Genomic DNA, 24,279 nt, shown 5'->3' with positions numbered 1-24,279 from the left:
TTAGTGAGTGTTTGTTGTATATGTACAGTACTTCTTAATTTGTATGAGAAAATTTCTGTGAATTGTTTTTTATCTTGCTATTTTAATTTTGCAACTGAAGACTTGTTTTACATCATTACTGAATTAAAAAACATTTGTAAATATTCTGCCAGATTTTCATACAGTTAAAACTTATTTTAATATTTAATTGTAAACTGATATTTTCTGATATTTATTGACATATTTTCCAAAGGAAACCCAACTGGGGTTTCCTGTAGAAAATATGTCAATGGAAGTACAACTTTTACATCTGATTAACGAAACCTTTTCTAATTGCAAATTAAGCAACATATTTTAGTTACTCATAACAAAATTAATTTTTTCAGATTTATTTACAAAGTAATTTGACATCATTGCTTTCATAATTAACAACTACTACTAATGATGTTACTGTTATTTCATCTTTATGTTTGCTTATAGTAATATCAAGCATTTATTTTGCAAATTACCATTCAATTTCAGTAGGTCTGTCTGTGATGTCATAACATGTTGCTTTTGCCCATTCTTGAATGCCATTATTATTAAATATATAAATATTTATTGGATTAATATGATTTGTATTTATTCCTTTGCTGGTAACCTGTAAAATAATTTACTAATTAGCATGTTTATTGGTGCATTGCAGTTGAAGTTTATAAAAAAACAATTACCTTTAATTTTTGTGGTCACTTCCATTAATCAATCTTCTTGGGACCAATGCCCATTGAAATCTGATGCAGTCCTTTTCAGCTTCTTCCATTAATGTTTGTATTGAAAATGGGCAGAATCTATGTGCATAATAGCAATGTTTTAATTGTTTTTTCTGCACATGGTTTTGTATTCTGGAAATTTTTATTATTGATATATACTAATTAGACAGTGCCCTTTAATTTGCAATCAAAAAAATCTGCTATTAGGCACATGTAAAAATTGTACTTCCTTTGTAGCAAAAAGAAAATTTTGCAAAAATTATACCTAATGTTGTTAAAGAAAACTATTAAACTCCAAGAAGAAGTATATCAATATATTTACAAATTAAATTAGAGATCAGATAAAACACTCAAACCAACTGTTTAATTCAACAATAAGTATGTTCTTCAAATGTAAATGTTTTCAATCAATTTCATAGATCTTCTGCAGGCATATCTTTAAGATCTGAAACTTTCAAGCCTGAAGACATATGAAAATGCTTGCATTTGAAGAATATACTTATTGCTGGTTTTAAAAGGTGGCCATGAGTGTTTTATGTAATAAGTATATCTAAAAAATTAGTAATGCTGAAGTACAGTAAGAAATCAGATTAAAATTAAGCAAAAGCTATAACACTTAATTTCCTTATACACTCATGTTTGTGAAAACTGTAACACCATGAAGGAATTGTGCAAATTGAACCAAACTTACAGGAAATGTAAAGTGAGGTAAGACATGAAAATGATTAGAATTACAAAGCAATTGCGCATGTGTGGAACGAGAAACGGCTCCTTATCAGCCGCTTGTTCCAGGTATATAAAGTACTGTAAAGATGCATTGAAATTCGTTTATCTTCCTCTGTCTGCAGTAAACGTTTCATTGGTGGTCAATATGCCTCATCAAAAGCAGAGGAAGCCATACCAACAACTAATGGAATTTGTATGAGGCCGCATCGTTAGTATGCGAGAGGGTGGATTTTCGTATCGAGAAATTGCAGCCCGCACACTGTGTAATGCCACAACAGTGATGCATGTTTGGAAGAAATGGACAGAGGAGAACCAAATAAGGCGAAAACCTGGCAGTGGGGCGAGCAATAGACACTTCATCCGCATGGCTGTGATGGACTGTACAGTGTCCTCTCATGTGTTAGCACAACGTTGGAGCATGACTACAGGTGTTTTGTTGTCTAGCTCCACAGTTTGTCTGCTGCAGCATGAACTGCGTGCAAGGGTTCCTCTATGCAGGATTCCCCTCTCGCTGATTCACAGACGCCTTTGACTTCAATGGGCTCAGCAACACAGCGCGTGGCATGCCCAGCGGCAACAAGCTGTTTTTTCTGATGAATCTCGCTACAATCTGCAGTACAATGACGGAAAAGGACGCGTCAGACGTTACAGAGGGGAATGTCTGCTCCCACAGCATGTTATCCAGCGTCATACCACACAAATGCCTGGCATCACGGTGTGGGGAGTTATTGGGTATAATTGTCGATCCCATCTAGTGCACATTGCGGGTGACCTCAACAGTGATCGCTACATACAGGAAATTGTGGAGCCAGAGGCCCTCCCCCTTCTTCAATGCATGCCGGGTGCTGTATTTCAGCAGGATAATGCCCGTGCACATGTTTCTCAGACTGCACAAGCCTTCTTCAGTGTACAACAGGTTTTGCTTCTTCCATGGCCTTCTTCCATTCTCATGGATATGTCGCCCATCAAGCATATCTGGGATTTCATTGGTCAACAACTCGCTTGTACAGCTGGTGGGGTACACAATAAGACTGAACTTTGGCGTCAAGTCGAAGCCATCTGGAATGCTATTCCCCAGGATTACATTCAGAACCTCTATGATTCAATGCCACGACGTGTACAGGCTCTCATCGCTCAGTGTGGTGGACACACAAAGTACTGATTTCCGACAATCTTTTTGTTTTTTGTCTTGTAAATTTGATCGTTTATTTGTACCACTATTAGTAATATATGGAATAAAGTTCATTAATTTCTGACAATTCCTTCATGGTGTTGCAATTTTCACAAACACGAGTGTAGATGCATCTGAAAAAGTTAGTACATTTTAAGGTACATTTTAACATTTTTGAGCAAAAGATCCATTAATTATTTTAAGTAAAATAATTTTTATTTAAAAGAATTATACACAATTCACTGGCTTTAAAATGAACATTGATAAAGCAAATTCTCATTTTAAAGTGAATTTTACCATTACTCTGAAAAAATGCCATTATCACAATATTAATTTTCACACTATTCCTTCCTCATGCACATTGGGGTGTGTATAATAGATAAATAAAACTCACACAATAAAGCAAATGAAAATTATACTAAAATTCATTAAATGAAACTATAAATTAGCTTCACAATTACCAAAAATATTCCTATTTCCAATAATTTTAACTTTTTGATGTTTTAAATAAAAAGTGGTACTGTAATAAATGTTTCATTTTGAGTACAATAATTTTCTTCTCCTAATAAGAAAAGATGGGTTCAATCTTTGATTGTATGCAAAAAGTTTATTAATATCACTCTTTAACAAAATACTGTAAACAATTCATATATCATTTATCTCCAACAAATAAAAAGGATAATAAACCTCCGATTGTAGAACAATTCAAACATCAGGTTTTGGCATACCATTTTACTGTACTCAGAAAATAGGGGTTAAAGTTTAAGGGCACACACTCCTTTAAATGGATGTGGTCCCATGCAAACATGCTAATTTGCATATCAAGGAGGGCATACAGTGATTTGAAAATCATATAGAACATTAATTTGTTTTTATAAATATATTTTATTTTATTTAACTTTATTTAGTAAATTAATTCAACCAAATGATTGCCTTAAACAATCGAGCTATAGCAGATTTAAAGCCTGATTGTTTAAGGCGATCATTTGGTTGAGTATCTATGTATCGGGCTTCGGAATGTTTAATATATTTAAATTAATTCAAAATATTATAATTTAGATTTCAATGCATATTAAGTCTTAACCTTATAAATTATGCAGTCTTGACCTTGACAATCATTAATATGAATTTTTGATACTGTTCCACTAGTAATTTGTATTAATGTGAATTGACTGTATAAAATCAATTTTTAACAGTGAGGTTGAAGCCAAAGTTTTAAATGCAAAAACATGTACGTTGGATGTTCAGTGCTGCTTTCCTGTAAGCCTAGAAGTTTGACAATGGCATTTGGAATGTCGAGCACGATTCCACTGACTTTCCAAACACCATTGTCAAACTTCTAGGCTTATAGGAAAGCAACACTGAACATCCGACATATAAGTTTATACATTTAAAACTTTGGCCGCAACCTCACTAATAATCTTTGAAGTTAGTGCTTTATACATAGAAAATATTCATTTATTTTCATTTTTTTTCCTGGGATAACTATTAAAACAATTTGAACTCAGGACATAAAGTTATCTAAATTGTAGGTATTTTCAAATCTAGTAATGTCATGAATGTATTGATATTGTTTTTTCCATTTCTTTATTAATTTTCAGACAAAATAACTAACTGAAGACAGGGCTGTCAAGAGAGGAAGTTTGGGATTTTTTCCAGGATCAGAGAATTAGGAGCTTAAGTGATTCCTACCTCTTTGAAATTAACATTTTTACTAACACAAAATAAAATATTTAAGATTGCTATTAGTTAATAAAGATACATTCTGTGTATTTCATTTGTTCAAGAAAAAGGTTAAAAGGATCAGTTCTGCATTCTATACAAGCTCTCAATGACCCTGACTGAAGACATCCAAATGCTAATGAATGAAAGAGAAATAATAAGAGATGAAATGTTATTTCGATACAAATAAATGTATGGATGTATCAAATAAATACACAAGCTAGTATATATTTCTTACAGTGAAAAAAGAATATCTAAATGCTTTCAGGCCATACAACTGTTATCATAAATCAACAAGAGAAATAAATTGAGAGAAAATGCCAGATTGTTACTGTTAGCTTTATCTCATATCAGGACAAACATAAGTAAATAAAACAACAGAACATCCTTGCAGTTGTTTCACCTGCAAGAACTCAGGTGTTAGCTTTCCTATTTGTGTCACTGGTGGATCAGCCATATAGAATTTTCCCTTTTTCAATTTATATATGTTAATTCTGAAATGAGACATGTTAAGTGATGGCAGTAATTTTGTATTCTCTTTCAATCTTTATTTCTTTTATTGACTTTTATGATGTGAAGAATCTGAAATGAAAATATTTTGCTTTTTAAAAAGCATGAGAAAAGTAGTACAGTTAAATACAATTGAATTTTTTTATAATGTTATGTAATTTGATTTATAATTTTTTTTGTATTGTTAACTTATTCACAAACTGACTTAGATGTAAAATACTTACAATTACTTTTTAAAATTGGTAATTAGTTTATTCTTCGATTACAAATGCTTTTGACCAACTTCATAGGTCTTTTTCAGGCTTATCTTAATGAATCAAAGTTTACGAATGTAACAAAATTTTCATTATATTCGAAAATTTTTATTTGTTATGATAAGCCTGAAAAAGATTTATGAAGTTGGCCAAAAGCATTTGCAATTGAAGAATAAACTTATTTCCAATTTTAAAAATGTGATTGTATTTTTTTTAACATTTTTATTAATTTAAGGCACATATAATTCTTTTACATAATGCAACAGTTGATTTAGAATATAATTATTCTTTGAGAAAATCATGTTGAAAAATATTGGCTTAAAATAATCAGGAAGTGTATTCTGAAGTTTATTTTTTGATTTGTTTTTACTTTTTGTTTCTATCAAAATATCTCTTTTGCATATTTTTCATTTATTGTAAATAAATCTACTTATTACAAAATAAAATGAATAGATTTGTTTATAACATGTATCAGAAATTATTTATCAGAATTATGAAAACTGTTTTAATTAATAAAATTGCCAAGATGACAATAATACAATAAAAAAAATTTAATAAAATAGAATAAACAATTAAATGTCTTTGTAATTTGTCCTTTCCACACATCTCAGAAACACAACATTTTCTACAGCAGAGTCAACTTTTATGTTATTAATTATTTTTGTGTGTTGTCATCCTTGTCATTTTATTAAATAATTCATTTTTGTAATTGTGCTGTCACCCTAGAATTTTACTGTTTTTGCATATTGAGGCAGAGAAGCCTCTAATAAAAGGTTGACTCAGCTGAAGAGACTGTTAGCTTTGTGAGGTGTATAGAAAGGACATATAAAAAAATTTATTGTTTATTATATTTTATTGGATGTTTTTACTGTTTATATTGTTAAAAATTTTATTATTAAATTTTATAACTTAAATAACAGTACACTGATGTTTTCAGAATGTGGCCTAAAGAAATTAAAATTTGGGAAAATCCTGTTAATTGAGTAAAATTTACATTAGTAAGTAATCTAAGATGAGGAAAAGGTGCATGTATTTGCTAAATAATAGATTTATTATTGTCATCATTTATTAATCATATTGAAATTATTAGCACACAAGATCTGGTTAGTTCAGTTGGCACAAGTCTTGCTTGCTCAGCAGTTTGAATCTATTATCCAGTAGGCAGCTGGTTTGTTCTTAATCACTTGGTAAGATAAATGGTTAACTTGAAATAACTTATTGGGTTTTACAACCATCAAAATGTAATTGATAAGATTTATTAGTAACTATAATAAGCAAACTAAATAAGTGAAAAGAATATTTCTCAGAGAGTGTTTATAAATTAATTTTATTATTATTTGTAACTTAGTTTTTTATAGATCAGCTATACATCTTTGTTTTACAAATATGTTTTATAATAGATTTTTCAGTTTAGTTAACAGAAATCTATGTCAGTAGAAGCATGTTTTATCAAAATTTTGTTATGTACAGGGTGCCTGTTCTGTTTATATTATCAGGAAATATCTTGAAAAATATGCATTCTACAAAAATGTTCTAAACCAAATTTGTTTGATATCAAGGAGGATACAAAATGGCATTATAAGTTTTTTTTTTTTTTTTAACTCTTTCCGCCCTGTGGGCACTAAGAGGGCCTCTTTCAGAAGGCCCATTATGGGTTTGGCCAGGCCCACAATGGGGCGACCGGGTGGTGAGGGACGGGGCCCGACATATCCGAACGGACCACCCTCCGAAAAATTCCTGGGGATTATTCGACCCATTCGGATTCGATCCGGGTCCCCCAGAGCAGTAGGCTGCCACCTTGACCGCTCGGCCATCCGGCTGTCTATTTTTTTTTTTTTTTTTTTTTTGGCATTATAAGTTTAATCATAGATGGTGCTACTGTTGCTGAAAATGAGGTCAATATCATTTTCTCCAATTTTTTATTGCATTTTCTAATTCTACATTAAAAATTAATAACCTTTTGCTTAAAATATTTTTTTTTCACGAGAAGTAATTATCAGAAGTTATAAGTGTTTGAAGGTATGACTTTGTTTCTAGACACTGTTTGTAAATGGTATTGTTTTGGAAGTATTGAATTACTTGAAAATACTAGGATGTGTTTTATGATTGCAGGAAAAATTGACATGTAATAAAGTTTTAAAATAGCTATACACACCTAATATTAATAGAAAAAAGATAACATATACCACTGTCTGTCGGTGTTATGTAAAAATAATTTATTTTGCGAATACTTTCGACAGTATATAACTGTCTTCTTCAGGCAGACATCAGAACATCAATAAATAATGTTTAAAATAAAATGTTTTATTTATTTATTTATTTTTTAATTTGGATTGAATTTAACAGACATTGGATTTTGTTCGTTTTTTGACGGACGTTTGAATTTTTATTTTTCTGTGGTTGTATTCTATCAACGAAACAACAAGATTAACCTGAAGCAGGACTCTGGAGGAGCCCGAAAATGTTTGTGCAGTGTACATATTACCGACACCAGACAATAGGTATATAGTGAGATTTATAAAGAACGTATTTTAATTACAATGTAACAGAAGAAATACTACATAATTAGTTACAGTTTTGACCTGTTGATGATGTGTATTGAAATAATATTTTTAAAATAAATTTAACAGTAACAAACACTTTCTGTACTGTGGCTGAAGAAGATATCTTCTACTTTGATGTCGTATTTTCTCTGGATTATGTGGATGCTATTTATTATTACAAATAATTGTTGTAATCTGTGGATCATCTAGTGGTTTTATAATGTGATTTGAAAGTAATTTGATAATATATATATATATATATAAATAGGTGATACAAATAAAATGAACCAGTCCATTAACTTAGTAATGACTAAAGATCAGGGGATGAATTAATTATGGCTAAACAAGATGCACATATATCCAAAAGTTGATGAGTGTGTGTCAGAAACCTCAGATTATGGGGCTCAATGTGAAGTTTCTTGCCAATGTCCAGTGGTTTGTGGGATCAAAAATGGTACCATTGGAAAATACATGAAAACCTAAATGCTTATTCTTGGGTAATTTTTAATAACTTGAGTTGTTGTTGAGTACACACAAACATGTACTTACCACTTCATCTACCACAATGGTGACTGTAGCCATGAGCATGTGTTGTGGTCATTATGGTCAGTTTTAACAGCACAGTGCTATACAAAACTTTTAAAACATTCTTTGTGAAAATTATTGTAAATTTGTCAGAGAGAGTTCTAAAATGTTACAAGAATAATAATATAATTATAGAAATGTTGAAGTTGCATATACTATCCTATTTCAGTCATTGTATAAGCATATAATATGTACTGTACATCTAGACTTGTAAACTTGTCAAACTTTTAACACATTTTAATTGTAATAAATATGGTCAAAATAATAATTATGAACCAAAATGTAAATAATATCATTTGTATAATCTGATTTTAATTTATAAAATTTTGGTTTTGTTAATTTTCAAAGATAATTAATCAATGAACTAATTATAATGATATATTTGTTTATTCCAGATATCTTTTTAGTAAAATTGTAATAACAAGAATGGGAGATTTAATAGGCTCTGCAAGTTTTCTTCATATTGGAGACATTGTCTCCTTATATGCTGAAGGAGGAGTCTGTGGTTTTCTGAGTACTCTTGGGTAAGTTTGTTTGTTTTATTTATGTCTACATTAATATTTCAATATTTCTAAAGAAATGTATACTATTTTATGGATACTTAATTCTAATAAAACTAAATTTATTTAAACAGTGTAATTCTTACTTTAAACTTAGAATATTTACATTATTACATTACATTAACTTATTATGTTATTTATTTCTAAAAAATGAATTAATTTGTAGAGTGATCTTTAATAACTAGGAGTTCTTTTGCTATCATTTTTAGCTGCACTGTTGAATGTGTATGTGTGTTCAAAAGCTTGAGATAAACTTTGAATCAAATCATGAGAGTTTTGAAAGTACAGTATCTATATATTTGTAACCTGGTAACTGTATATTTATAAAGTACTTGGGTATGGAGTTCCTGTGTATTTGTAAAGTTGAAAAACTGAAATTTAGGGTTAAGATTTAAATTTCTTTTGTTTGTTAAAAAAAAACAAAATGTTTATGAAAGAAAATTCCAAATATTAAAATCGAAATAGGTTTTTTTTTAATTCAAGCATCTAATATATTAGAATGATCTTTTGTCCTATGTTGACTATTTAGTGTTATCCAACCAAACAATTATTTACTATTTTTATTTGAAGACTTCCACATTGCTACAGTGATGAAAAACATTGTTTTATTTACTTTTGATAACATTTAACTTTGAAAATAATTCAATTTTATTGAAGATTAAATTTTGTTTTGATGATGATGATGATAGTGGTAAAAACCCTTCAGTGGAAAATGAACATGACATATTTCAGTGCAAGGTAGCTAAGAAAGTGATAATTTGATGTTTATCATCTTTATATAATTTTATAACATATCATAAAGTTTATTGGGAAAAGTCAAGACTTGGTTCAATGGCATATAATTTTAGACAACAAATAAATTCATACAATTGTTATTCTTCATATTTAACATAAAACTTAATACAGTTACATATCAATTTTAGTTATGTTATTTAAAAATTATAAAATAAAATTTTACTTTTTATACAAATAACAAATAGTAAATACTGGCTAGCTTTTGATAAACTACCATTACAAAAACCTAAAACCAGCAGAAATGGTAAAAGAACTCATGTTAGGCACCTACTCCACCAATCAAGGATCCTGCATATTTCGAACTAAGGTGTTCAATCTCATGCAGGTTGAATTTAGAATGAAGATGTCCATTTAATATGGAAAAAATGTTTTGTGGTGTTTCCTTAGGGAAAGGATTCCACATAAATTTTTGTTTAACAATAATGATATTTATTTCATCAATCTTTCCACTATACACTGTAGCAGCTGAAGAATTGTAACTTTAGTGCCCCATCTGGAAATCCAGGTGATGCTGGTGCAAGGATATAAAAACATGTACAGGCCATCCATCATTACTCTTTTCCCTCTTATCGGCTACTATCCACATGACAAGTGGATGTACTGGTGCCTACACATGATCTTCTAACCAACCAACCTTTACTTGATAGTGTAAATAAATATTTGTGTATTGTTGTAAATAAACTTACATGGTGAGGTATATGGCTTCAGGTATTTATATATTTCTAACGAACACTATAATTATGTGGTACTACAAAATACCACATACACAAACAACTGACTGCAAATGAAGAAATTCATGCATTTGTTCAAATTGAAATTTGTATGTGTATCAATTGGTTCCATTCAGTAGCTCATCCACATCAAGAATCATAATAATGAGAATTAGTTTTTTTTTTTTTGTACTTTTTGTGTTGCCAATCTCGATGCATCCTTGATGGTGGTGCCACTTGCCACCACAGCACTTTCCCTCCAGTGTCATTAGACATGAAATTGTATGGAGAAATGCATTGTCCTGCCTGATCCTGTTTGTTTGATAGGTGATTTTGTTGCCGGTGCTTGAACATCCCATTGGCTATGTAGCAGTTCAGTTGGTGTAGTGTTTTTGTTGAGAAGAAAGGCAGGCTTCAAACAGTCGATTGAAACTATGACCTCACAGTCTCTAATGGTAACTTTAAACCATTTGTTGGATCTGTCAATGACCTTATATGGTCTATTGTATGCTGGTTGAAGTGGTTTATGAACCTCATCTTGTCTTACAAAAATATATGAACATACTTGTAACACCTTGTGGATAAGGACTGTACTCTGTGATGCATGGTTGGGAGTTGGTGCTGGTTGGAGATGTTGCAAGACTTCTCTAAGAGACTCCATGTACTCCATTGGATCTGTCCCCCATGCTTGTTGTCCAAGGAATTCCCCTACTGGGCAGAGGGTCATTCCTTATATGAGCTCATCTGTAGTCACTCCAATCTCTTCCTTAAATGCCGAATGTAATCTGAGTAAGATTGTTGGCAGAATGTCCATCCAGCATTCATTAATATGACTTATCGCTGTTTTGAGTGGGCAATGTAGCTGTTCCACTATGCTGTTTACTTTAGGATTAAAAGCAATCATGCACAGTTTGTCTATCTCCAGTAGTCTAGCATCTGGAATAATTTGGCTTTAAACTGTTGTTCTTGGTTGCTAGAGACTCATCACAGAATGCTAAAGTGGGAAATCCAACTAGTCATGAATGCACGAGCCATTGCATGAAGCAATCTACCATGGCGAGAGTGTATGTATACCCCTAAGATGATGGTATTGGTCATACCAGATCCAGGTGCACATGTTTGAATCTCTCCTGGTATTGGGAAGGAACCCAGCAAACTTGAAACATGGCTATGGACTTTAGCTCTTTAGCAAGGAATTCAGGCTTTTTCCCATCTGCAACAGTCTTTATTCATTAATGGCCAAATGAAATGCTGTGTTATAAGTTTGTCTGTAGTTTTATTCCCTGGATACAAAAGATTGTGCATTGTCTTGATATTCTTTGGGTATGTATGGTTTCACCATACCTGCAGATAGGTCACAGTAGAGTTCTGTGTCCATATTTGGGAATTTCAGTTTGCTAAACTGTAATGTCTGGTTATTGACTAGTAGTTCCTTTAACTTATCATTGTGTTCTTGTGCCTGTGCAATGTCGGAATAGTTGATGGAAGAAGGCATTTCTACAATGGTTATTTGAGTGTGTGTGTCAGCTATGATATTTTTCATACCCTTAATATATTGTATGTCCATTGTAAATTGTGAAATGAAATCAAGTTGTCAATTTTAGTGAGGAGATGACTGTTCTGCCTTCTTTTTAAAGGCAAAGGTTAGCCATTTATATTAACAATGGTGTTCAAAGAGGGTTTATGTCAGAGAAGTAAAAAAAACAAGCAAAGAACATGTTACTCTTGAGAGCAAACATGACAGGTAATAAAAAACTGCCATTGTTATTAATTGGAAAATGTTTAAAGTCTCAATAGTTCTTCAATACCATGACAACCTATGCAGTATGTAGTAAATAATAAAGCATAACTAACATCGGAGCTTTTTTCTAACTGTCTGAAAACTTAAACACTCAAATGATTGCCAAAAACAAAAAAATTATTCTTTTTATTAACAATTCAGTGCACATTTGATGATTCCCACTCTGAAAGATATAGCAATTTAATTTCTACTATCAAATACAACTTTTAGATTTTAGTCCTTAGGTCAGGGAATCAATCATTCAAAACTAAATTATGACTCAGAAAGCATATTGTAAAAAAGATGTTGCATATTATTGAAAATAGAACATGTGAGTTTGGAGTGAAACTATTAGATGCAATATGAATGATTAACAGAGCTTAGAATGAAATTCCACAAAGAATCTCATTGCAAATTGCTTTACAAAAACAGGTTTCAGTTAACAATTTGTTGTCACTTTGAATAAATCAGAATTTCCATCAGAATTCATTGACTATATGAAAGACTGGGTTGATTTTATTACAACAATGAGTGATGAAAACATATTATTTAATGATTTTATCAATAAATTGACAGTGCTGCAGGGTTATTATCACTATTGAAAATGACCCTACATCTGAAGACATCAAGAATCAAGTGCAAGAATCAAGCATTGAAGAGGAGATAGAAATAAATTCTGTCAGGAACAAATATCCTGCTTCCTCTACATGTATGGAAGCCAGAAAAGCTCTCAAGCTTTTAAGAGGCTTTCTAGAAACTACATTCATAAATAAGATGCTTTTGAGCAGTTGACCATATCAAAAACATTAATGGGCAAGAAACAATGAATATTTGAGGATAACTTATATAGCAGACTTTTTCACAAATAGTGTGAATGTTTTGTTATCTTGTAAATACATGTATTTAAAAAATAATAAGATGTAATGTAAATCTAACTTTATTGTTTTCATAGTAAAATTTACAATTTCATTAAAATAATGGTAGTTTCTGTAGCTTGAAATTTGGTTAACTCAAAAGTTTTCTCTCTTCTTTCCATATTGAGTTATTGAGAATTTACTGTATAAACTGATAAAGATGAAAGATTTTATTTTGGATATTTCTTGTTTCTTTTAATATTTATAATCAATTTTTCTTTTCATATATTTATATACCATTGTTTTTTAATGTATTAAATTTAAAAGTTTTCATTAAATGGTTTTGACACAATGATCTTTAATCATAGCCATTTTATATCATACATTTAAAATATTTATTATAACTTTAAATATGTATGTATTTAACATTATTTCTATAAATTAATGATTAGATTATTATTAGAAATCTTTATCATAACTTGCAGGAAAAATTGTAACTACCAATTCATGTTTTATTTTTATTGAATTTTTTAGTTTAATTATTTACATATAGACTAATCTAAATTAGTTTTGAATCTGAAAAGATCTGATGTCAGTCATTTACAACACACAAAGCACACTTTTTGTTAAATAATTGTAGAATTAATGTTTTTTATTCTTTATTTTTCAATAGACTTGTTGACGATAGATGTGTTGTACAACCTAATGCTGGGGATCTTGCTACTCCTCCAAAAAAATTCAGAGGTAAGAAATTTTAAATTATAAGTATATTAAAAAGTAACATATCTTTTTATGAATATATGAGATTATATTCTTATGAGAGCTTGTTCTTAAAAATAAAAAAAATTGTATTTGTGATTTATTTATTTATTTACAATGGAATCAAATATTTTAATAGTTAATTTCTAAAGAATAGTTCTGAACATTGGAAATTTTTGTACTGAAGTATCTTTTTTTTTTTTTTTTTATCTGTGTACTTAAGATAAGTAGGATAATTCTTGTCTTTAGGCATTTTATACCCAAAGGTATGAGTTTCCTTGATTTTTAAAATTCGTATTTACATTTTTCTCTTACAATTCTAACAAAGATGGACTATTTATAAAGAGAACATTAAAAAGTAATTAACTATTATGAGTGCATAAAAATTATTGAAATACTGAGCATGCAATGCTCAATATTTCAATAATTTTTATGTACTCACTTCTATATAATTACTTCAATATTACTTCCATAGAAATATTTCTTCTTCTGATTTATATAGAAGTAATATTTGTGAGAGCATACATGAACAAAAATTTGCTCAAGATAGAAATTCTTTGAAATTTCAGATGATTCATTCTTTTAAGCTAATGAGTAACTGTCAGCTTAAACAATTTTTTGTTTTATGTCAAGTATAAAGAACTTCCAATTTATTGACATAAATAACACAAAGTTAAATAAAATTTCTAATAAAAAGTTTTGGATTGTATGAAAAAATTTCTTTAAAAATGTAACAGAAAGTTATTTATACCTCATATAATAACTTTTAAAGCTCTAAGTAAAATTTTGTTGTGTATTTTAAAACATATGTTCTATTAGTTCTAAACCTGATGATGATCGTTAAAAATAGAGGAAAGCGTTTGTTTTTCATTTAATTACCTTATATCTCGGCGGATAAGATGATAGTTGAACCATAAAAAATGGCCCCGGGGTTGTCTTATAGGACAGATACAGAAAAATTAGATTAATATTTATATAAATTAAAACCATTATAAAAAGACAGACAAACCGTAATTATTTACTAGAAGAGAGTAAGGTATGTGCACAAAATAGAATAGCTCATAGGATGTTTTTGTAAATAGTCAAGGTCATTACCCGAATGCTTGAATTAGTGCAAATGTTTGCAAAAATTGCCAAATGCAAGAAAATAAAATTTGTTCATTCAAAAAATTACAAATAGATACATAATTCCATATACACTGTACAGTATTATTATTCAGATAACGATTGCTGATCTAAACTAAATTTGTAGGCCGTTGATAGTTCGGAGGTTGTCTTATAGGACAGATATATGCTAAAACTATAAAACTTCGACAAAAATTTATACGTCTTATCTGAAGGTGGTCTTATTCGCCGAGAAATATGGTAAATATAATTTATGCTGATGGTCAGTAATTACATATTTTATTACTTTATATCAGTAGTTTTGTAAAGATTGTATTTGTTTATTCCTAATTCATTTGTAATAGAGTGAAATATTTCTGAAGAAGTGTCAGCAAATGTGGCATTTTACAGAATTATTTTGTTAACATATTGTCTTCTACAGTGCTATTAGGTGAAATGCTTTTTAACTCTATTCTCTGTTAGCATGCTATACATAATTTATAACATTACTTTTCAACCAAAAACCTATGTGACTATTCTTATAATTGGTATTTATTAGGATCAAGGAACAATCTTGTAGAATTCATCTAAGTAAATTTAAGATAAAAAATTTTGAATTTTGAAAGCAAATAAAAAAAATTACGAATATAAGAGAGAATCTAGAAAGACATTTGATATAATGTGTGTTTTATTTGGAATGTTAGAATTAAACAACTTAGAGGTGCATTGGTTTTGGAAAGAAAAAAGATGGTTTATTACCAGGGAAGGAGAAGATTCAACAAGATGCATTGGAAAGGATGTAAACACTAAATAGTGTTGAATCATAATTTGGATGTGGATAGTGAATGTTCTGATCAATTGGAACAATTGTTTGAGATAGAACTGAAACAGTAGCATTATGTGTACTTTAAAATTAATGTATGCTCTTTGTATACAATAATTTTGGTGAAACTTGTGTGAAACTATATAAACATTGGTTTTGTGTTTTTGTCACACCAGTGACCATTTTTGTTTTATTATTATTCATGAAAATAGAACTGTGTTTGAAACAGATAATTCTTTTTGAATAGGTCAACTATATGATAACTCAATCAATTTAGATAAATTGAATGTAATTTTGCAAATTATAATAATAGAATGTATGGTATAGATTGATTATATCAAATACTTTATTATTATCCAGTACAAATAAAAACCATTAGCTGGCTGAAAAAAATTGCATTACATATTCTGAAAATAATTATACATAACACATACATTCTTTTTCTTTCAAATAACTTGTTCAACCATTAAAAGACTGAAATATAGAGGGATGAGAAATCATTGGATATTTGATTGGATAAAATGCTAAACACTGAAGCACTAAAGACAGGATTAAAATTTCTGCAGACAAATCTTCATTAAGTAGATAGATCTGGTATTAAAAAGCAAATTTTAGCAGATTTGGAACACATTAAATTGATTAATGATGAATTATTCACATTTTTTATGTGTTTACTTAAATCTTATTATCTTGATGATACAACCAACATTCTGTTATAAGGATGTCAATTTCATTATTGTCAGGTGTTTAATATATAATACATTTGCTAAAATTTAATCTTTCTAATTTTAATTAATTATTTTGTCATTTATATTTTATAATTTAAAAATGTTTTTACTTGTACTTATAGGCATAGATATTGTAAACAATTAATGTTATTTTATATTTTAAAGATATATTTGAAAGAAAATCTAGAAACTGTCTATTGACATTACTGGTAAATACATTTAATTAACTAGTACTTTTGACCATATATAATCTTCTTTAGGTAAAATGGTGGATGGAACATTATAAATTTAGAGATAAAACACATTTTCAAAATTGCTGTTTGCTCAGGAGCATGGATCATAAAAATTTTTAGAAATAAAAATATAAAATTATACACCATTACAAAATAAACATGATATACAATGACAATGGCTAACAAAATTAATAGATTTAATATACACAAATTATTGATATGAATATAAAGAAAAGTTAAACAAAACATAAACATTGGAGCCCCATTGTCACATAATTGCATGACCTAAAATTTTAGTAAGTTGATCAGAGTAACCCATAGCTCTGGAATATCAAGTGTGAGAGAGTTGCATGGGAACATTGATGTAATAAACAGATATCCCATATGAACAAGATTCTCCTATCCTGAAATCATTTTACAGCGAAATTGGTAATCAAAAGGGATTGAAGTTATATTCCATCACTTTTTTAGCTCTGTTGGGCATCTCCTGTGTATAATATCTTTATGATGCTTTGTAGACAGACATGGAGCATTCCAGCAGTGGCACCCATATATAATAAATTTGTGCCAGTTAGTGGATTTTGTAAAGGTATAGTGTAAACTCCAGACTTTTCAAAAAGTGTAACTAATCCTTTCACTATCATTGCAAAGTTTCCTTAACAATGTGGGCTAGGAAGTCATTGGCAGTATATATGCAAATTTTCTAAAGGCTCGGCATATATGTAAAGAAGGGAGACCTAGGTATGGGTTGGCTGGTGACACGAAGATCAGTTCCTCCTTACGAAATAAAGTGGATCATGAAAATAATGCATTTTTTACTGGGTTGACTAAATACTTAAACTTGGCAAGAGAATATCCAGCACTGGACAATGCTAATTAAATCTGGGCAAGCTCTTTATTTACAAGCAGTTGGAGAACAGATATAAAAAGCCCTGCACATAAGTGCTATAATGGCCGAATTTTTGTACCTGAAGGGCTAGAAGGCAGTGGAAGGGATAATGTAATGTGGTTCAATGGATTTATGAAAAATGAAAAAGGAAGGTCCAATAAGAGATCTGTATATAAGTAAATCCAAGAAAGAGATCTTTTTATCTTTTTCTTCCTCTTTAGTAACTGAGATGGTTGGGAAAACAGCCAACAAGAATGGTATAAATTGTAGTAACTCTGGGAACCTTCCCACACTACATCACAGCAGCACTTCATCCATGTACTGCAGATTAGAAGGGGGTAACGTATACAAGCAGGGATTGAAACACTTTGATGTCTATGGCTCTCATAACTAACTCAGCTAAAATAGTTGCAAGAGGCAAGCAAAACAACTTGAAATACTACATTTCCTGATGCGTTTCCTGATACAAATTTGAAATCAAATTTTAGGATTTTTTTTATGAAGAGAAAAATGTTTAAATAATTAATTTTATTAAATTTTTTAAATAAGTTAAAAAAAAAAAAATACAATGTATTACAGGACATACAATGTATGAAGCCATCCAAATGGCACAACACTATGAGCAGTGGAAAGATACAATTAAAGCCATCAATTCGTAATATCACCTCTGAAGGGCATAGGATTAAGAAGAACATGACCAGTAGGGTCATGTTATCTTCATAATCTGGTTACTAATTTTTCCTTGCTTTGTCCTCTTGAGATGTGGATGTATGTATGATCTGCACTGATTTGATCATATATATTTTATGATACCTTTTTAACATGTAATTACTTATCATATATTTGTCCAATAAAAACCAAAGTGTGCTCATTTTGATTCTGTGAGAAATTTTTTCATTATCTGTTTATTAGAAAACTGACCAATGGAAAGTTTCACCAAATCTCTACAAATACTATAGTATAGAGAGCCTTGTCACCATGCTCCTTGTGTGGTAATATACCATAAGATTAAAGATAGACTCTTATAAATCTTTCTCAAAATATTGTTCTCTTATGTGGACTGCTGCTCTAAAATGCTATTGGCACAGTGCTTGTTTAAAAAGACTGCTCTGCTAACTGGTGCTCTGTTACCAGGAGAATCTCACAATGTAAAACATAGGGGAGAAAATCAAGGAGGGCACTCTTAAGCCAAATGCTCCCTTATCTGGTACTCTGTTAAGTGGACTCAACTGTATGAAATTAATTATGCTTAACTTATTATAAATGATTTTATGTTGATCTTAAATTACTTCAAATGGTATTAATCAATAGATGTTAAATGACATAAAGTTAAACATGTCATTTGAAATATTTCTAAAATTTATAACAATTCATAAAACATATAAATCATTAAAATGATTTCAAAATACTGACTTCAAATGCTCTGTTGACACTATCTCTATTCTAGGATAAATGTCAATATATTATATATAATAAATGTCTTCTATTAAAATGTGTGTTTAAAAATGCAAAAAATATTAATATTAAACGTTTATTTTATATGTTTCAGACTGTCTATTTAAAATGTGTCCAATGAATAGATATTCAGCTCAAAAACAATTCTGGAATGCTGCAAAGCAAAATACTGCTGCTGATAGTGACACAGCATTAGTGAAAAAGTTGTTGGTAGGTATAACTAATTTGTGAAATAATAGATGAATTGAAATAAAAGGAAATTATGATATTAATTAATATATTTAAAAAATTTCTTATATTGATATATTAAAATTATATTATTAATTTGTAAATCTAATGGTTTCTTATTAATTTTATCTAAGAAAAAATTAAATATTAATTATTCTTTAATTTTACTGTAACATGTGAATTGTCTTTTTTACTTTGACTTATATATACTACTATTGATCAAGAGGTTGTTTACCCATTGAAAGACATTTTAGATATGTTAGAAGAGCTTGAGTGTAGAAGAGTTAGCAGTGGAATGTGGATACTCAAGGATGATACAATGATTAACAAGTACATATTTGAAAGAACATCTTCAGGCACAAGATAGACAACAGTAATATATCTAGGAAGAATCCCACCATCTGAAAGTTTATTGTATTAAGTCTCTTGGAAGTATTTATGGCAAAATTGTAAGATACTCCAATGACATCTTATTTATTGTTGGTGCCCAGCCATATATAAATTGTTATAGAACAATAAAGATAATATAAGTACTTCAAAGCCCAGATTCCTCTAATAGATGAGACAGTGTGCATTCATTAGAGTATATAGGAATTACCGACAGAACAATAGCTATCAGATTAAACAAATGTAATAAAAAACCTAAAATCTGATATGTTAACATTTCAAATGCATGTGATGATCCAAATTATGAAAAAAATAGAAAAAAGAAAACATTTAATCTGTGAAATTGTTTGAAATTTGGAAAATGAACATAATCTGATAATTTTGTTTAATTTTCCGTCGGATGAATAATGTTGGCTTAGATCACCAATAATGATGTTCTCTGTACAAACTAACAAATATTTGCTGGAATTTCAGTATATAATTTATTATTAATATATCCAGTTATAGTGAGATGTTAAGTATAAAATCAGACGATATGCCATATTATTTCGTTATAATAATCAAAACTTGGGTTTGCGGAGTTGTTTATATATACACTCCTCAAAAGTGAAATCTCAACACCAAAAAGGAATGCATGTAGACACATGCAAATTGCAGGAACAGTAGAGGTGACAGAGATGTGCAAATGATTAAGTTTGTGTATGTATTGGTACCCAGTTTTCGGCTATAAAGATCAGCAGCTGTCTTGGGTCGTAAATGCTATCAGCTATGGTTTGTGGCAGCTGAATCTTTTCAGAAGCATAGAAAATGTCTGAGACAACAGCAAGCTGAATACCACCAGTTAACATCTGGGGGATGAGACCAAATTCTGGAGCTGCATAACCTTGGTTTGTCGATGTGTGCAGTTGTCACACATGTTGGGTATGACATGAGTACTATCCAGCAATGTATGACATAATGGATACAAGAATATCTGCAAATATGCCAAAGAGGGAGTGCATTGCACAGACTGGCAGATTAACAAATGGTCATTGGGATCCATTTGCCATGGCATGTGACATTGAAAGCCACTTGTCACCATCAATGGGTGCATCTATGTCCACCCAAACCATTTCAACAGGTTGCGTGAATATGAGCTGCAAGCTTGGCAACCAGTAATGGGTGCCATTAACTGCTTGACACAGCACTGCACACTTGGTGTGATGTCATCATTGTAACTGGACCACTGAATGGCATTGAGTATTGTTTATGAATGATATGGCTGTGGAGGAATGATGGCCATGGATGGGTATGGTGGGACTCTATGTACAGTACCAGCCACATATCTTGGGAAACACTATGTGCCAGACCTTTTCACCAAACATCACATTGGGCATCATGGTTTGATCAGTGAACAGACCTGGTGCACATTTCCATTGCTCTGACAGCAGACCAATACATCACATGAATTGTGAGGCCTGTGGTTTGGCCAGTAGTGCAGGCTGCATCTGACATGGTGTTCCAGCAAGATGATGCTTGATCACATGTTGGCATTATCTTGCATGTCAAGAGTTCACTAGCCTTAACAGAATTCACATCTTTTCCTGGCCAGTAGCCTTACTGGATCTCTCTCCCATTAAACACCTGTGAGACTTTGTCTGACATGAGGTGCACCAGGGACCACTGCCATATACCATAGACAGCTTGTGTGCCTTAGTAGATGCAGCTTGGCAAGGGATGCCTCAGCCATTAATCACTGCATTGATAGTACTCCTTGCCATATAGTGGCCTGTATAGTGGCCTGTGGGGGCTATATTTGTTTCTGAATAAATGGGTGTCTGTTGCATATCTTTGTTTGTTCTTTTAATCATACGCATAATCATTTTAATCATTTGACCTCTACCAGTTTTACAATGTGCATGTGGCTATGCACATTCCTTTGTGGTGGTGTGATTTCACTTTTGAGGAATGTATTAAGGCCTAATACTATACTACCTAAAAATACAACTGAAAATGATATAATTTATTTTTATGTTTTCAGTTTGACAGAAATTTGACCAAAAACAAAGTTAAAAATATTTTAATTTTTTATTTCTGCTCAATTTTCAGTTGTACTTTAACTAATAATGAGCTATTATTTATTGTGACATCATCTCAATTTCAGACTGCAATTTTTAATCATATTTTTAATTTTTTAATTTAAAATATATGCTCTCATCTCAAATTAGTAGCATCTTGTCTTTTTCTGTTAGCAGTAATCATGCATGTCATCTATCTAATTCCTTTCAGGAGAAAATTTTTTAATTGAAATAACATAACTTTTGGGTTTGGACTGAAAGTTCATATATAGTTAATTGGGGCCTCCCGTCTTAATCTTTCCATATTTGGTCTTGGTGTTCATGATGGTGATCTTCAGATTAAGGAAAGTTGGACATGGACAACAGTGGGAATTTATAGGTCTACAATTTTTTCAAGTTGCAGCTCAATAAAGCACTTCATAAGTAATGTCACAAAATGGAAGTTGTCTTGTTGATTTAATTCTCAACATTTAAATAATTGTAATTGTCATACTGACACATTCTTTGATAATCCTGTTCTTAAGGAGTGGAATTTCATAGATATCATCTAACTTTTTGTGAAGAACCCAAGAAATGATACAAATGATATTTTGTAATTAAAGATGTGAAAGCTCTATATAGAGAAAATAAGACAAAATAAGGAAAATTCTAAATAAGACAAATAACAGTTTAGAACTAGATTGATGGATTTTGTTTATTACATAAAATAGCAATTAATACAAGATCTATTATATCTAAATAGTTCCATTTGATAGCTCACAAAATGATTGTTTTTCAAGTTTTATTTTTACTTTATGTATTTCATGATCAGTAATTTGTTTATCTATTACAGTATATTGTTCACTTGAATTAATATTCAAGTGGATTCTAATTGAAAAATTTTATAAATTTTCAAAAGTCTCTTATTAATCTCGAAAAATTTTAAAATATTTGATGTTTTATTTTGTTTAGCATGCAGCAGAATTAGAAAAAAAGCAGAATGAATCTGAAAATAAGAAGTTGATTGGCACTGTAATTCAGTATGGCGGAGTAATTCAGGTATTTTCATATATTTTATTTTCTACTTTTATATATTAGAAATATATATTTGTAATTCAAATAACTTATATAAGCCAATTTATTTTTTTATAGGAAGAAAGTTTTACAATTATCATAAAAACTTAGACTTTACATTATTTTACAATATTTGTTGAATTGAAATCTGGTTTTTAAGCCAGAATTCAGTTAAATGTGAAATTTTATACTAATATAAAATTGTGTTATATTTATTTTATCCTTGTGATATTCAATATCAGTCTTGGTTTGCTAGATGTTATTCATTTGTTATTTGTTCAAGGTAGTTTATTAACAATATATTTTATATGAGAAAAATACTATTTGCACATTTTTACTTATGTTTATATTTTATATTTACATGTTAATTAATTTATTTATATATTATTTTCAATATTGAAATACTGTTAAATATGTTGTATGATGATATAAATTTAATACAAATATCAATTCATGTTAGCATAAAAACAGAATTACAATTAAGTGAAATAATCAGTTTTGCAAGAAAGAAATTAAATGAATCATAGTATTCTAATCATTTCTGGCTCTAAATGAATAAAAATATGTTAGACATGGTTATAAAAATTAAAATTTGACTTGAGTAATAATAATTACACAGAACTTAAAAAATTAAATGAAATCATTTTATTTAATTAAGAATTGAAAGATAAATAATTAATATATTAAATATTTACTTTATTTTTTAAAAGAATGTACTGGACTGTGTTTAAAATGAAAATAAGATCTTTAATATGAATTTTGAATTAATTTGTTAAATTTATAAACATATCTTCCAGTTAAGCAAAATTTTAAGAACAGTTTAATAATTTAATCAGTGTTTTTGTAATTATTTCACAGTCCTTAAATATAAAATTTTTCTAATTATGCAAAATGCTAAATAATATTATTATATTTAATAGCTAAATACTTTTATTTGCTTATTTAGTTTTATGTAATATATAATTACTTTTATGTCTTTTAATTTATTAGGATGTGTTAAGTGAATGGATTAATTGGTTTTAATTGCCATAATTTTCTGTAGAATGTTTGTGTTTACTGTATTTAAAAGTAAGCTTGGAAGCAGGAGCAGGTGATGTGATAATGGAAGTTATCTGTGATTTTAGTTTGCAATTATAAACTTATAAGTACCTTGAAAGCCAACTCTTTAACATGTGTCTTTGGATATTGTAGCATCTGTGTACATTGTAACATTCTTAATAAAATTAATAACAATGATATTAATAGAAATTTCTTTATATATCACTTATTTACATTTTAAAACATTCATCATTCAGCAGCTATTTTATATTTTTGACATATTGCAGCAGCTCAGGAAGGTCTATCTCAACTTTTCCATTTTTACTTATTTATAATGTCATTTACAATGAATAACTTAACATAAATAAAAAATGATAGCAATGGGGTAAAAAAAGAATGTTTGGGACAATATCTTCTAAATTGAATATCAGTGAGTGTTCGGAGGTTAGGGGGTGCAGTTGAGTAGGTTATGAGAATTTTATTTTCATTCTAAGAATTTATTGCAGAGTATATACTGGCATGGGTTATATGAAACCTTGGATTATTTACATAAAATTATAGTATTTTGAATATGTTGTCAGTTTTAA

The 24,279-nt window shown here is 29.7% G+C and overlaps 1 protein-coding gene across 1 annotated transcript in view; it reads left to right on the top strand.

The window, feature by feature from the left end:
* Itpr (Inositol 1,4,5,-trisphosphate receptor) overlaps nt 1–24,279 on the top strand; it is a 155,076-nt gene that overhangs the window by 7,926 nt on the left and 122,871 nt on the right. Inside the window, exons 2-5 of the mRNA XM_067270621.1 lie at nt 8,635–8,763; nt 13,612–13,682; nt 19,024–19,139; nt 22,553–22,639. Of these exons, the coding sequence (XP_067126722.1) occupies nt 8,666–8,763; nt 13,612–13,682; nt 19,024–19,139; nt 22,553–22,639 (372 nt within the window). The 5' untranslated portion in view covers nt 8,635–8,665. The remainder of the gene's footprint in view (nt 1–8,634; nt 8,764–13,611; nt 13,683–19,023; nt 19,140–22,552; nt 22,640–24,279) is intronic.

The sequence above is a fragment of the Centruroides vittatus genome, unplaced genomic scaffold (genome assembly GCF_030686945.1).
Source record: "Centruroides vittatus isolate TY-2023 unplaced genomic scaffold, ASM3068694v2 contig_1089, whole genome shotgun sequence".
NCBI classification, from domain to species: domain Eukaryota; kingdom Metazoa; phylum Arthropoda; class Arachnida; order Scorpiones; family Buthidae; genus Centruroides; species Centruroides vittatus.
Note: the sequence above shows the minus strand (reverse complement) of the source record. Positions and strands in the feature narration are given on the sequence as shown.